Below are 16,642 nucleotides of genomic sequence, written 5' to 3'. Positions count from 1 at the left end.
TGGCACTTAATAAATCTCCCAAAACATACTAGCTATTGTTATTAACACTCCTTCCTCACCACCACCAAATGGATAGTCAGTTGTCTCAACACCATTACTGAATAATTTCCTCCACTGATTCCCAGTCTTGTATATTCAGTTCTTCTGTATATCTGTTCTTTTTTTTTTTTAAAGATTTATTTATTTATTCATGAGAGACAGAGAGGCAGAGACATAGGCAGAGGGAGAAGCAGGCTCCTCGCAGGAAGCTCAATGTGGGACTCGATCCCAGATCCTGGGATCACGCCCTGAGCCAAAGGCAGATGCCCAACCACTGAGCCACCCAGGCATCCCTGTGTATCTGTTCTTATTTCTGGGTTGGTGGTTTTACTCCATTGAACTGTTTGTTTTTGTGCAATACCATCTTGTTTTAGTTACTGTGCATAGCATGTTTTGATATCTAGTAGGGCCATTTCCCCTTATTCTTCCTAAAAGTTTTCTTGGCTAGTTTATTTTTTTTTAATTTTTATTTATTTTATGATAGTCACAGAGGGAGAGAGAGAGAGAGAGGCGCAGAGACATAGGCAGAGGGAGAAGCAGGCTCCATGCACCGGGAGCCCGATGTGGGATTCGATCCTGGGTCTCCAGGATCGCGCCGTGGGCCAAAGGCAGGTGCCAAACCGCTGCGCCACCCAGGGGATCCCTCTTGGCTAGTTTAATAAATTAAAACATTCCCTCCCATTTTCTCTACTATATTTTACTTGGCAGTTGCAGTTTAGATTGAATATATGAATGACCCATTGGGATTCCGCTTATAATTACATTACATTTATAGGTTAATTTGGAGTTGATGATATCCTTACAATACTGAGTCACTGCATACAATAACATCATATTTCTTTACATTTATTTGGGTATTCTTTTATGTATTTGCATTGGTTTTCTTCATGAGGGTCTTACGCATTTTGGCTAAACTTTTTTTTCTGGTACTTTAAAGATTTTTTTTAAATTTTATTAATTTATTCATGAGAGACACAGAGAGAAAGGCAGAGATATAGGCAGAGGCAGATGCAGGGCTCCAATCCTAGGACCCCGGGATCGTGACCTGAGCCAAAGGCAGACCACTCAACCACTGTGTGCCCACCCAGGTGCCCCAAACAGTTTTTGTTTCTGTTGTACTTGGAACCTTGTTGTCTATTTCCTATTTATAGCACTTTTTGGTTGTATGTATTTATCTGCTTAGAGAGGCATTAATTTTCTTCAACTCTGTAGATATATCTCCAAAAGTTTTAAAATTCAACAAATATTTATTGAGTCTCTGTCATGTGCTAGATATCGTTACAGGTACTTCTCCAAATTTTTAAGTAATTTTTAAGACATTGACGAACTTTCCCAAAGTAATGCAGTCTTGGAGAGGAAATTATTTATTCACAGTGCCAAAGACTCAGTTAACTGACTATGATTTAGTGCTCATTTAGATGCTGTCATTGGTTAACCTGCCCAATATAAATAAATCTTTAACTTTATATTTATCAAATGGTTCTGTTTCAAACCATATTTTACAGCTTCTTACTGAGTTTGCTAGAAGTGCTCTTATTTACAGAAATCCTTGTCACACTGTTATCAAAGAAAATTAGATTTAACCAACATTATTTTATTATGAAGAAAACACACAAAGGATGAGACAGTGTCTTACATGTCATGGATAATGACAACGACCTTTATTCAGCATGTCCTTTGAGTTATTTTCCTAATGTGCATGTTCATAACTGTCTATACAGAAGCAGACAGAGGTTTAAAATGAAAAGCCATCAGTTAACTTTAAAGATTTATTTATTTGAGAGAGGGAGAGCCCAAGCGAGAGTGAGCACGAGCATGGGGGAGGCACGGGGGGGGGGGAGAGAGAGAGAGAGAGAGAGAGAGAATCTCAAGTAGACTCTTTGCTGAGTGTGGAGCCTAATGCAGGGCTGGATCTCATGACCCTGAGACTATGACTTAAGCCAGAATCAAGAGTTGGATGCTTAACTGACTGAGCCACCCAGGCACCTCACCATAATGAACTTTATTTATTTTTTTAATTATTTATTTATTCATGACAGACACACACAGAGAGAGGCAGAGACACAGGCAGAAGGAGAAGCAGACTCCATGCAGGGAACCTGACGCGGGACTTAATCCTGGGTCTCCAGGATCAGGCCCTGGGCTGAAGGTGGTGCTAAACCGCTCAGCCACTGGGGCTACTCCATCAATGAACTTTAAAACAAAAATTTTAATTTGGTAAAATTGGAAAATGCAGAAAAAAAAGATGAAAAGAAATGAAATCACTCATAGTTCCATTATCCAGTCATAGTTGTTTTTTATATTTTGGTGCATTTCCATTAAGTTGATTTGCTATACTTTTTATATAATATCCAGTGAACTCTTATGTTGCATTTGGCTTCTTTTCCTCATTATTATGTTTTTGAAGTTTATGTCTATAGTTTCTTTTTAATTTCTGGTTAGTATTCCATTGTATGGCTGTACTACAATTTGTTTATCCATTCATGTGTTGGTAGGCACTTGTGTTGCTTTCTACTTTTTGTCTATTATGAATAAAGCTTCTGTGAGCATCTGTGTATGAGTGTGGCTATATGCTTTCATCTGAATAAAAAGCTATATGCTTTCATCTGAATAAAAATCTAGACTTACTGGATCACGTTAACTTTTTATAAGAAACTATATTATGTTTTTGCCAGCATTTAAATATTATCAGCCTTTTACATTTTTCTCAGGGGTTCCCCCACAAAAAACCAAAATGGGAACTTGCTTTTTTCTTTTTCAATGTAAATCTGTAAAGGAATTTTAAGGCCCTTAGGGATGTCAGGAGATTCATTTATGTGAATAGTTATTGGTCTGAAATGGATAAGGTGAAAGTATCCCTACAGGCTCTTTGAGAGATAATTTTAGGACATACAAGTTTAATTTATTTCTATCCCATCCTGTCTAGGCTCATGTGACTTCAGAATTTTAATAGAAATTATTAGAGGAGTTTATAGCACAGAGTGATTCCATAGGACTGAAGACAGGTATTACTGATGGACTTTCTCACATTATTCTAGATGAGCCCTGTCCAATGAAACTTTCCACAGTGATAGCTACTAACTACATGTGGCACTTGAAAGGTGGTTAGTGAAACTAAAGGATGAAATTTTTAATTGTGTCTAATTTTCATTTTAATAGCCATATCTGTCTAGTGGTTACTCTAGATTTGATCTAGACCAGTGCAGTTCTAAAATGTTATTTTCCAGAAAAGATCATCTGACAAGAAATAATTCAATGAGACTTGTCAGCGGAGCTGGCTCTGGGCAAGTTCATGTTCTCCGTCCTACTTCCCTTTCCTGTGGGGGATTTGTGTGTCTCTAGAGAGTTGTAACCAAGGTCTCAAGCACTTCAGAGGAAGAACCCATGGATTCATGAATGTTGCAATTAGGGTAGGGGCAGTTATTTGGTGATGAGCTCTTCTAGTTAGGTATTACACTCTTTTTTTTTTTTATCTTTTTCTTTTGCCCTATTAAATTGTTTGGTAAACAATATAACATATATTTTAATACTCTAGTTCTTAAAGTAGACCTTTGGACAGAAGTATGCTATTTAAATTTGAAAACCATATAACATTGCCCAGAGAAATTCTGGGTCAATCCTTCCAATTTTTTTTTTTGATGAAGAGGAGCAATTTTTTTCTGCATTTTTAACAGCTTTCAAGTAATGATATAATTACTTCTACTAAAGTTTCCATTAAAGATTTATCGAGATTTCTGTTCTTTTGAGGTAGTGATGAATTGTTAATTTCTTACATTTCAAATTGTTAGTGAAAACATTTTATAGCCTTTAGATGGTTAAATGTTCTAGGAACCCAGATAACTTATATAATATTGCTTATCAGTGTAGTATTTTCATTTCATAATAGCTGCATGGTTGTAGAAGCTGAGTTTTTATTATTGTTTCCTAGAGGCAAGGTCAGTTTTAGAAAAATTGTGGAATTTTCCCTTGCCATTACTGTGGTAAATAAACAGCTACTATTTATAGGAATTGATATTTTGATGAGAAGATGAGATACCCTGCTTGGCTTGTTATAAAAACACAGATGCTTCTAGATTCCAGTAGGGAGGCCTTTTACAGCATCTGTTTTAGTTGGCTAGTCAGAAGACTTCTACAGAGTTTTTCACCTTCTTTTGAAGGACAATAGTTCTTTGACAACAAGTTTACAAATGAAAAGCTTAACTTACCATTTTGTAAGCTTTTTTTTTTTTTATTACTTTGGCTATTTCAGTTCTGTGTAATTTTGAACTGTTAGATAATTTATTTCATATCACCTCCCAAGTAACCTTGAAATGTGTTTTATGCACATGTCCTTTAACTGTTTATTCTGCAGTTAGGTTTGTATTGATCCATAAGTTCATTTATTCAGCAGATATTTGATGAACACTCGCTGTGTACCAACCCCTATACTAGTCCTGGGGAACCCCAGATATAAGTAAGATATAGTCTTAGTCCTTGAAAAGCTTAAGGTGTTTTATGCCATGCAAACATGTAAACAGACAATAAAAATACAGTCAGGAGCTTTCATTTGAGGTTTATTGTATCAGTTTACTGGAGAGGGAAATGAGTCTAGGAAGGTCTTCTAGAAATGTCTTGAGCTGAGAATTGTTGAAATGATTAGGAGTTAGCTAGGCAAGAGGCTCAGCATTCGGGGAGAGAGAAGAATATACAAGGAAGAAGCTTATAGGTGAGAGAGACCCCAGGATGGGTGGGAAATTTAAGTTTGGTACACTTTTGTCAGATGGTATTCAAACTAACCATACTATCTCATTTATAGTGCAGACTTATGATTCAGACTTTATTTACTTCATGTTCTTAATAAGTGATTTCCAAGCATTTTATGAATCCCATAAGTAAAACATGTTTTTGGTCATATATCTCCAAAATATCTACATATTTATTTGTAAGTGAATACTAATAGTTTATATGCATAGTAAAACATACACAAAATGAGATTAAAAGGATGAACTAAAGATGAAATATATTCTTATTTTATTAAAATATAAAAATCAAAATGCTGTTTCACTATTTTTTATAATCTTGTCTTAATATTTTGTGAGATAACAATTTTGAAGTCTGTTTTCTAAATGTAGGTAATTTTGATGCTTGGATTATTTGCAAATCCCTTTTTTTTAAATATTTATTTATTTATTTATCAGAGAGAGAGAGAGAGAGAGAGAGAGAGAGAGAGAGAGAGGCAGAGACACAGGAGGAGGGAGAAGCAGGCTCCATGCCGGGAGCCCGACGTGGGACTCGATCCCGGGACTCCAGGATCGCGCCCTGGGCCAAAGGCAGGCGCTAAACCGCTGAGCCACCCAGGGATCCCTGATTATTTGCAAATCCTTCTGTTGCACACAGCCCACTTTAGGAATCACTGCTCTAACTGGGATAACTATATTGAAACTAGCCTTTTAGTTAAAATCAAAGCAAAAGGTAATTTTTGCTCTGTACATTTGTATTTGGGAGGCAAATTTAAGAAGAATCAGCTTTGGCTTGTGGTTTAAAGAATGAGTACTTTAGTAAAAAACTACATGTCATGACTACAAAGGTCGTATTTCACTAACTTGGAAACCCTAGAGAATGGTGGAAGGGTTATATGAAGTAGGTTATATATAAGTATATAAGTAGGTTATATGAAGGAATGTTTTGCTAGAAGCTCTTGATCAAAAAGATTAATTGCTGTTTGAAAAAAATATACCCGCTAATTATCTTTGTTGGGAGGTATTTGTAAGATGACTTTTCTTCATCCTTAGGAGCTGTGGCTCATACCATTTGGGATCTTCTCAAAAGATATTTTTTCATGATACACTTTATTAAAGTTAGCGAATTTACTTCATTGTATTTCAATCAGTCAGAATTTTTTTCTCTAGAAAAGATGGAAAACAAAATGAAATAAGTTTGAGTGAAAAAAATTTATTGGTTCATACCAATCTTCAGTATTTGTCTCAAGGGCTTTAACTTGGTTGTCAGGTCTGTGTTTCAAAGTGTCTGTTTGTATCTCTGTTACCTTTGCTTTCTTGTAATAGTTTCACTCTCTTATAGAGCAGAAAGTCCTCCTGTATGCAGTAGTGAGGCAAGGGAAAGTGTCCTTCTGGCACATGTCTGTATAAAATCCACTGATGAAATAGAACTCTGTGATTGCCCGTGTACTGGGATTGGCAGGCCCGCAAAAGCGTATGGAATGGGGAGGGAACAGTTTCCCGAAGGAAGGGTTTGCTGTTACCACAGAAGAAGGAATGCGGGGAGTCAAAAACAATAGGTATTTATGGCAGGTGATGAGGAACAGAGGACAGGACACATAAACTTATTCTTTAAGGTTATGAAAGATGACCTAATTTTATTTTCCTAATCATTGATTTTTATAGACTATGCAAGCTGCAAGATGTCCCACAGATGAATTATCTTTAACCAATTGTGCAGTTGTGAATGAAAAGGATTTCCAGCCTGGCCAGTAAGTATCTAACTTTGTTTTCTCCTAACCCGCCAAGTGGTATTTTAGAAACTTCTAGAGAGCCTTATTTTTTAGAAAGCTTGAGAATAACTTTTTCATTCTTCTTTCTGAGTTGGAAAATGGAAGAGATGAGAGTTATGTATTTTAGTTTTTACTGTGTTAAACTTTGGTTGATACATTTTTAAAATCATACATAGCTCTTTATATATAACTTTTATTTTTATCAACTTTCTTAGCAGTACTAAACGTACTGGCTATATGAATCATATATAGCATAGTCATTAGGTTTTTGGCTCTGCAGTCAGATTGAGTTTAAATTCTGACTCTGCCAGTTACAAACTAGGTGACCATGGATAATTTTTATCTACCATCTCTGTGCCTCTGTGTCCTAATCTGTGAAATGGGGATGATGGTAGTATCTTCTTCAGGATATTTGTACAGATTGACTTATATAAATAAAACACTTAAGACACGTGCCTAGCACATTAATAAGCCCTCAATAAATATCAGCTATTTTGATAATTAAGAAATAAAAATTGGAAGATGCACAAAAAGTGTTTCTAAGTACTTATTTATAAATTTTTTGTTGTTGTTGTCATTTATTTTAATTGACTGACATCACCCTGACAGAATTTCTAAAAATGCTGCTATCAAGTTCAGTGCCACCCATATGCTTCTGAGGCTGGTAAAGGTAAGGAGATAAAAGAGCCCCACCAGAAAGCAGCTAGGGAAATAAGGAACAACAAGGGCGTATTTTAAACTGAGCCTTTTTTTTAAAGTTATCTGTGAAATACAGGAATTTTACAAAGTAGAATTTCCAATTATCTGTAGTTTTCAGCTTCAGATTCAAGGGCCTGCACTATATGATTGCAGTAATATTGTTTCGTGTCCTAAAAATTCTATGATACTAAGTTTAACACGTAACTTTCTATGTATAAACTGGAGTATAGATAATCGGGGTGAGAATTTGTTTATGGAAATCTCTTACATTTGTCAAATGTTCACCATACTCGTGGTAGAGTTACTTGAAATATAGCAGATAAAAGAACTTGTGTTCTAGTGGCAAAATGATATGTATAGAAACGTCAAGTATTAATATTTAAAAAGTCATAGCATTGTAAAAGATGGTTTTTTCTGTTTTGTTTTGTTTTTTTACAATTTTATTTGTTCATTTAAGAGAGAGTGCACACACAAGCAGGGAGAGAGGCAGAGGGAGAGGGAGAAGCAGACTCTCCACTGAGCAGGGAACCCAATGTGGGGCTTGCTCCCAGGATACTGGGACCATGACTTGAGCCAAAGGATGACACTTAACTGAGCCACCCAGGCATCCCAAAGATCATTTTTTAAGATTTTATTTATCCATGAAAGACACACAGAGAGAGGCAGACACATAGGCAGAGGGAGAAACAGGCTCCATGCAGGAAGCCTGATGCGGGACTTGATCCCGGGTCTCCACGATCACACCCTGGGCTGAAGGCGGCGCTAAACCGCTGAGCCACCTGGGCTGCCCTAAAAGATGATTTTAAAACAGATAGTGCTGTTTCAAGATAGGGTTTGATTTTATCACACACATGGTCCTTGGCAATTTCTTGTAAGTTATCACAAATAACTATATTTTATCTGTTTATGGGTAACTTCTGACCAGAGTGAATTAGCACAAAATGCTTTGAAATAGTAAATATTGATATCTACATGAAAGCTGATATTTTTTGTGACTAGTTTTAATTTTTATCATCTTTTTAATTTTATAGGTTGTTACTATTTCAACTATTATGAGAGCCTGAAGAGATTTAATGAATAGTCCTAAAACTAACTTTTTTAGACTGGTATATCCTGGTTCTTCTATTTTTGGTTATCATCCTTTTATTCTATTTAGGATGTGACATAATTTTCAGTAGAGGAAATTCACCTAATTTTTACTCATATCAAGGACTCTAAATCATTGCCTTTAGTTTTATGTAAACTGGTGATACAATGATTTTGATATTTTGAATAGTATGTACTCTCTTAAACTTGATCCTGATTCTGCTTGATGTGTGCTTGATCTAAGGTTATGCCTGGAAAACATTTTGAATTGCTGACAGTTTTTAGAAATGAAATTTGTGGTTCTGTTCCTTTCGCACTCTCAAACACTCTGCCGTGTTTCCACCTGGTACTCCTCAAGCATCATGTTGGAAATTAATAGTGAAATTGATGTTTTTTATTTTCTTTTGACATGGAGTATTAACTGTGTTTTTGTCTTTTAGGCATGTGATTGTGAGGACCTCTCCCAACCACAGGTACACATTTACATTGAGGACCCATCCATCGGTGGTTCCAGGGAGCATTGCATTCAGCTTACCTCAGGTAACTCAGATGCTAATTTATTTTCTTCCATTTGCAGAAGTCCGGGAAAAATCAATTCATTTAAAGTAGGCGTCATCCTGTAACTCTTGATTTGTATTGAAGAAAAAACGTCTAAGTATTTATATAAGGAATTTAAAGAACATTCTTTTTTGGAAGGGGATAGGAGCAGAGAGATTGGGAGAGAGAATCTTAAAGCAGGCTCCATGCCCAATGCTGAGCCCAATGAGAGACTTGATCTCACAACCCTGAGATCATGACCTGAGCTGAAATCAAGAGTTGGATACTTAACTAACTGAGCCACCCAGGCACCCTTAAAGATACATTCTTAATTGCCAGTTTTACTGTTTGCCTTTTGTTGTCTTGATTTTTTTTCCTAATTTTTAAAAATTCTGTGGTAATATCAGTTAGCTATTAGATAGTCTCAAGTTATTTTAATGTTAACTCACAGGGTAACAGAAAATATATACAAATAACATTTACATGTAAAATTGACATCTAATGATAATGATTTTTAAAATGCAATGATGTGGGGTGCCTGGGTAGCTCAGTTGGTTGAGTCTCTGTCTTTGGCTTGGGTCATGATCCCAGGGTCCTGGGATCAAGTTCCACGTCAGGTTCCTGGTTTGGGGGCGGGGAGGGGAGTCTACTTCTCCCTCTGCCCCTCCCCCTGCTCTTGTCCCCCCAAATAAATAAATCTTGAAAAAAATTATTTAAAAAAATGTAGTGATGAATATGATGTGAGTAGTTGCTATCTCAAATTACAGTGTTACTTCCTGGGCTTCCTAACAAGTAGAAGGATTATGATTACATTTTTATAACCGTTGCTGGATTCTATGGCGAGAAAACTGCCCAGCACTGTTGCAGGCACCTAATACAAAATTGAGAAGCATTGCAAGTACTAGTCTGTATCCTTTTCTTCCTTGTTGTCTTACTGGTGCTGCTGATCCCAGTCCTCATCAATGTAATGCAACCTCTACCTTCTAGTATGCTAATAAGCATTGATTTATTCCCCTGGAGGTTGAAGGAAAGAGATCAAACACTCTTTAGGGATCCATTAAAGATCTCTTGAAGTGGGGCAGCCTGGGTGGCTCAGCGGTTTAGCGCCACCTTCAGCCCAGGACGTGTTCCTGGAGACCTGGAATCGAGTCCCGCGTTGGGCTACCTGCATGGAGCCTGCTTCTCCCTCTGCCTGTGTCTCTGCCTCTCTCTCTCTCTCTCTCTCTCTCTCTCTCTCTCTCTCTCTCATGAATAAATAAATGAAATCTTAAAAAAATATATCTCTTGAAGCCCTCAAAAATTATAGAAGATCTTTACTCACTATTCCCCTTTTCTCTGTTTGGATGCCTCTTTATATCAGGACTACTTTTCACATTTGTTCCTATACATCAAATGTTTGAGTTATTTTAGAGTTTGCCAGATTTTGCAGAGCTGGGATTGTGGTGGTCAGAAAAGGAATTTCTAGTTGTTTTTTTCTTGTCTCTCTGCTTTTTAAAAAACGTTCCCTAATATTTACTGCAGGCAAAGTACTGTTCTAAGTACTCTTGCATGTATTAGCTCATTTAATACCAAAACCAGTTCCATATGATAGATACTATTATTGTCATCCTTTGAGTCTGTCTTTGGGATTGAAGTACAGAACCTAATTGTGGCCGCTTTGTGATCCAAAGTCTGGACTTACCCAGCATGCTGCTAAGTCTCTCATTGGCTGGAAGTGAGATGGGCATGAAGGGCAGAGAGGTGGGAGAGGAGGTGCCTGTGATGAGGGAGCTAGAGGGGAAAGCAGGTGTTGCACATATTCACAATGTAGCATCTTCACAATCCACCCCCAAATCTGCGTTGCTTGATGAGTAGACAGAATGTGGATTTTCAGCCAAAAATTATTTTTCTCACTGTTCTTTGAAGTGTTATCAGTAGTGACTAATTTTGAATCCATACCAAGCCAGTCCTGAATTCCTGCCTAAACACAATCTGGCCTGCCTCCGTACATTCTTGCTGTGTAACCAGTCTGGACCTGGGAGATGCTAAAGTCTAGTTGCAAATGCCTGAAAATCCTTTGGCTAGTACAAAGAGTAATCAGGACCATTTAATGATTGGAATCCTGCTTGGGTTTCAGGCTAGATTAGCTGACCAGCTGTAATTTACTTTTCATGAACTGAATGTCTTTCTCTCTGAGATATTACACAAATAATAAAAGTTAACCATAGTATATTTAGAATACTGAAATATTATCTGATACTATGAAGGCCTTCAGGAGCAGTTTAATGTGCAAAGGAGCATCCTCCTTGGTGATTCCCATTTTATTGTACAAAGGCAAGCTTTGTATGTTTTTAGGTAGATGTTCAGATATAAACTATAGCATGTAAATATGTTTCCTAGAGCCACTATAACAAAGTACCACAGAATGGGTGGCTTAAATTGATTCTCTTGTAGTTTGGGAGTCTAGAAGTCTGAAGTCAAGGTGTCAGCAAGACCATGCTCTGTGCAAAGGCCTTAGAGAAAAATCTGTTCCATGCTTAGCTTCTGGTGTTACCAACAATCCTTGATATTCCTTGACTGGTAGATATATCACTTCAATCTCTGCCAACATCATCACATGACTTTCTCCCCACGTGTCTGTCTGTCTCGTCTCTTCCTGTAAGGATACCATGTCATATTGGCTTATGGCCTACCCTAATTTGATATGACCTCATCTTAACTTGATTGCTTCTGCAAAGACCCTATTTCCAGATGTGTTGGTATTCATATGTGCCCGAGGCTAAGATTTCAGCGTATCTTTTTGTGGAACACAGTTCAACATACAATACTAAACCACATTTTAATCCTTGAATGTGTTCCTATTACTAAAATTCATGGAAATTCCTATTTTCTTTTCTCTAACTTTGAGTGATTCAGTTTTAAGTGTCTTTTTTAAATTTTATTTTACAGCGAAAATGGGCTGGACTTTCTATTGGGCAAGAAATAGAAGGTAGGTATGTTTTTTAGCTACCTGATATAGATTTTCTTTATGATTTTCTTATGGTTGTGGATATCTGTAAAATTTTCTATTACTGGTTGTCAGGCCATTAAACATTGATCCTGTTTGTGTTACTGGTTAGATATATGAGAATGGAAAATTTAAATAGTATGGTACTTACCTTTTGACTTGCTATTCTGCCTGAAAATTGCAATCTAATGGAGGGAAGAATATCCACTAACTCATAGGTCACAGAATGGGTACAGGGTAAATAAGTGCTCAAATATTACCATTGGGAGCTCTTTGTGAAAGTAGTCAGATAGACAGGAGTGAATGAATTGAGTAGAGACTGGAAAATCAGCCAGAGAAATATTTTTAGGCACGGGAGTTTTGAGCATGATTATGAAGTAGGGGGAAAGCATTACATAATAGAGATAAAGAAGAAAGGCTCTTTTTTTTTTTTTAAGAAGAAAGGCTCTTAATATGAGAAATAATATCAGTAAAAGTCATTCATATGGGAGCAAGCAAATCATAGGCAGGGCTCAGGAAGTATGTTTACCTGATTGAAAAGATTTACCTGAATGAGGTCTATTAAGTGATGGGAGTATGCAGTTAGTGGAGGGCCTTAAAGTATATATGAAAATTTTGGACTTTATTCAAGGACAATTGAGAGCCCCTGAGAATTTTTTTTTAAAGATTTTTATTTTATTTATTCATGAGAGACACAGAGAGAGAGGCAGAGACATAGGCAGAGGGAGAAGCAGGCTCCTTGCAGGGAGCCTGATGTGGGACTCGATCCCAGGACTCCAGGATCATGCCCTGAGCCAAAGGCAGATGCTCAACCGCTGAGCCACCCAGGCATCCCCCACTGAGGATTTTTGAACGAGCCCATCATCTTAACTTTAGAAAAGATTCTGATGTCCATGTGGAGTATAGTGAGGAAAGGGGAGAATTCAGGAGTCAAGGACAATAACATAGAGGTTATTTGACTTGCCTAGAATTACGTTGTGAAATTATGGCTATGGAGAAAGTTTATTTTTATTTTTATTTTATTATATTTTATTTTTATTATTTTTTAAGATTTTATTTTATATTCATGAGAGACAGAAAGAGAGAGAGAGAGAGAGGCAGAGACACAGGCAGAGGGAGAAGCAGGCTCCATGCAGAGAACCCGACGTGGGACTCGATCCCGGGTCTCCAGGATCACGCCCTGGGCTGAAGGCGGTGCTAAACCACTGAGCCACCTGGGCTGCCTGGAAAAAAGTTTTTAAAAGTCTAAGTCCTGTTGGGGGTGCCTTAATGGCACAATTGGTTAAGTGTCCAACTCTTGGTTTTGGCTCTGGTCAGTGATCTCTGAGTCATGAGATTGAGCCCCACCTTGGGCTCTGTGCTCAGCATGGAGTTTGCTTGAGATTCTCTCTCCCTCTGCCTGTCCTGGTCATGCTGTGTGTCTCTCAAATAAATAAATCTTTAAAAAAGTCTAAGTTATGCTAAATAGAATTAGTTACTTAGTGATTCTGTTTTACTGAGATATGTTTTCTTTCTTTTTTTTAAGATTTTATTTATTTATTTGAAAGAGAACATATAGCATGAGTGCAAGGGAGGAGTAGATAGAGAGGGAGAGGCAGACTCCCTGCTGAGCAGGGAGCCTGATACAGGGCTGATCAGAATTCCGATATACTACTTTTACCTAGATTCACCAATTTTCATATTTTTATTATTTTTTAAAGATTTTATTTATTTATTCATGAGAGATACAGAGAGAGAAGGAGAGACATAGGCAGAGAGAGAGAAGCAGGCTCCATGCAGGGAGCCCGACGTGGGACTCGATCCCGGGTCTCTAGGATCACACCCTGGGCTTAAGGCAGGCGCCAAACCGCTGAGCCACCCAGGGATCCCAATTTTCATATTTTTAAAATTGATTTTCTGTCTCTGTACACTCATGTTCACATTTGTTTCCTGAACCATTTGAGATTAAGTTTCAGAAATCTGAAACTTGTTTACATCTAATACTTTCGTGTTTCCTGAGAAAGAAGATGAGCTCTTATAGTAATTGAATTCAGGAAGTAAAAGTTAATATAATTAAACATTGAAACTTTAATCTGTAGTCCATAATTTAATTTTGATAGTTGTTCCAGTTATTTCCTTTACAGCGTTTCCCCCTTCAGTGTAGGATCTAGTTCAGTTCCGTGTATTGTATTTAGCTGTCATTTCTCTAATCTTCAGGTATTTTTGTTTTGCTTTCATTATGGTGATGTTTTTGAAAAATACATTTGTAAGATGGGGATTTCTTTGGTCAAAGGGTGCAAAGTTTCAGTTATATGAGTAAGTATTGGATGTACAGCATGGTGACTGTTATTAACAATACAGCATCGTGTACTTAAACTTTGCAAAGAGGGTACATCTCAAGCATATTCATCTCACTTGTGCTTACTTGCCCACACATGCAAAGAAAGAAAATGTTTCATGTGTACTGAGAAGGAGGTATATTCTGTTATCAGGGTGTAGTGTTCACTGCATGTCCAGAATCTCTGCTTTACTGATTATGCTATTTAGATCTTCTATAGTCTTACTTATTGGTGATCACTTGCCCTGTTGTGCACCGAGAGTGGTGTGTTAAAATCTTCTCAGTATTTTTCTATTTTCCTTGTGTCTCATGTAGTTTCTACTTTACATAGTAGTTTCTGTGTTATTTGGTATGTAAATATTCAAAACTTATATTTTTAATCTGAATTGTGGCTACTAGCATCAAAAAGTATCCTTTGTCTTGTTTAACGTGTTGCAAAATATACTTTGCTTTTTTATTTTTATTTTTATTTTTTATTTTTTGCAAAATATACTTTGATGTCAGGATCACAAACCTTGCTTTCTTACTGTTTTTAATTTTTAGAGTTGGGTTTTGCTTTATGAGCTAATTTGAAATCTTCTTCCAGTAAGCCCATTTAGAGTTATTGATATGACTGATGTATTTTGTCTCAATTCTGTTATTTTACATTTCATTTGTGTTTCCCTATTTGGTATGTCATCTTTGCTATTTTAAAATTTTATTTTGGTATTTAGGAGTGTTTATATTTCTTTTTTAATGATTAATTTTGCATTTATACCTCTCATAGTACCCTTAGTCCCCTCCTTTTTCTTCTTACTTGACCTTTTCAAAAATTCTTTCAGTTCTAAGTGATATTCTTTGACTGTCATCTGTTGTCTGTACAACAGTTAATGCTCATTTTCTACCTTTCCCTTTCTCCTCCCATTTTGTTACTTGCTTTTTTTTTTCAAATTTTAAATATTTTTTTTTTGAGTGGGAGAAGCAAATTTTCAAAAATTGAGGTATAACTGACGTATTAGTCTCAGGTATAAAACATAGTGATTAGTATCTGTATATGTTGCTAATAAATGATCACCACGAGTCTAGTTAATATCCATCACCTTACATAGTTACAAAAATAGTTTTTTCTTGTGATGGGAACTTTTAAGATCTATTCTCGTAGAGACTTTCAAATATGCAATTTAATATTATTAATTATGGTCACCATGCTGTACATATTAGTTGCTTTCTTTCTACTTTGTCAGAGCATGGTATTTACATGCTGTTCTTCCGCACATGACCCATACTTGTTTTAGTCTTAACTCTACAATGAAGTCCTTAAATGATTATGATCAGTCCTTTTGCCAGTTTCTACTTGGTTGAATAAAACCTATGCTCTAGTAGATTCCTCCAGGAAGTATATATGTGTATAGTATCCATTAAGCTCTTGCATATTCAGACTATTTTCTTTAGATCTTTGCTATTTCAAGAGCAGCTTGGCTGGGTATAAAATTCTGGGCTTGTTTTCCTCTCTTGAATTTCTTGAAAATACTGCATCACAATTGCCTTGCATTGTATGATGCTCTTGAGAGTTCTGATACCAATCTGATTTTTTTTTCCAATCTGATTTTCTTACCCTTATAAGTACTTCAGTTTTTCTGCCCGGGGGCCCTGAGGATTTTTCTGTATTTAAAGTCTAATATCCTTACTGTTTATTTTATATATATATATACATATATATGGAGAGAGAGAGAGAGCGAGAGAGAGCGAGCACGCATAAGCCAGGGAGAGGGGCAGAGGGAGAGAGAATCTCAAGCAGGCTCCTCATTGAGCACAGAGCTGGATATGGGGCTCAATCTCACAACCCTGAGATCATGATCTGAGCTGAAGTCAAGAGTTGGATGCTGGAAATCCCTGGGTGGCTCAGCGGTTTGGTGCCTGCCTTCGGCCCAGGGTGTGATCCTGGAGACCCGGATCGAGTCCCATGTCGGGCTCCCTGCATAGAGCCTGCTTCTCCCTCTGCCTGTGTCTCTGCCTCTCTGTGTGTGTGTCTTTCATGAATAAATAAATAAAATCTTAAAAAAAAAGATTTGGATGCTTAACCAACTGAGCCACCCAGGCGCCCCTGCCCTTTCTTTAAAGATTTATTTATTTATTTATTTATTTATTTATTTATTTATTTATTTATTTATTTTATTATTTTTTTATATAAATTAATTTTTATTGGTGTTCAATTTACCAACATACAGAATAACACCCAGTGCTCATCCCGTCAAGTGTCCCCCTCCGTGCCCGTCACCCATTCACCCCCACCCCCCGCCCTCCTCCCCTTCCACCACCCCTAGTTCATTTCCCAGAGTTAGAAGTCTTTATGTTCTGTGTCCCTTTCTGATATCTCCCACACATTTCTTCTCCCTTCCCTTATATTCCCCTTCACTATTATTCATATTCCCCAAATAAGTGAGAACATACACTGTTTGTCCTTCTCCGATTGACTTACTTCACTCAGCATAATACCCTCCAGTCCATC

General features: G+C 37.0%; 1 protein-coding gene across 1 annotated transcript in view; it reads left to right on the top strand.

Annotated features, from left to right (window-relative positions):
- NSF (N-ethylmaleimide sensitive factor, vesicle fusing ATPase) overlaps positions 1–16,642 on the top strand; it is a 143,301-nt gene that overhangs the window by 12,972 nt on the left and 113,687 nt on the right. Inside the window, exons 2-4 of the mRNA XM_055323262.1 lie at positions 6,423–6,508; positions 8,755–8,854; positions 11,780–11,819. Coding sequence (XP_055179237.1) covers positions 6,423–6,508; positions 8,755–8,854; positions 11,780–11,819 — 226 coding nt within the window. The remainder of the gene's footprint in view (positions 1–6,422; positions 6,509–8,754; positions 8,855–11,779; positions 11,820–16,642) is intronic.

The sequence above is a fragment of the Nyctereutes procyonoides genome, unplaced genomic scaffold, assembly GCF_905146905.1.
Source record: "Nyctereutes procyonoides isolate TBG_1078 unplaced genomic scaffold, NYPRO_anot_genome, whole genome shotgun sequence".
Classification (NCBI taxonomy): Eukaryota; Metazoa; Chordata; class Mammalia; order Carnivora; family Canidae; genus Nyctereutes; species Nyctereutes procyonoides.
This window is presented reverse-complemented; position numbering and strand designations above follow the sequence as displayed.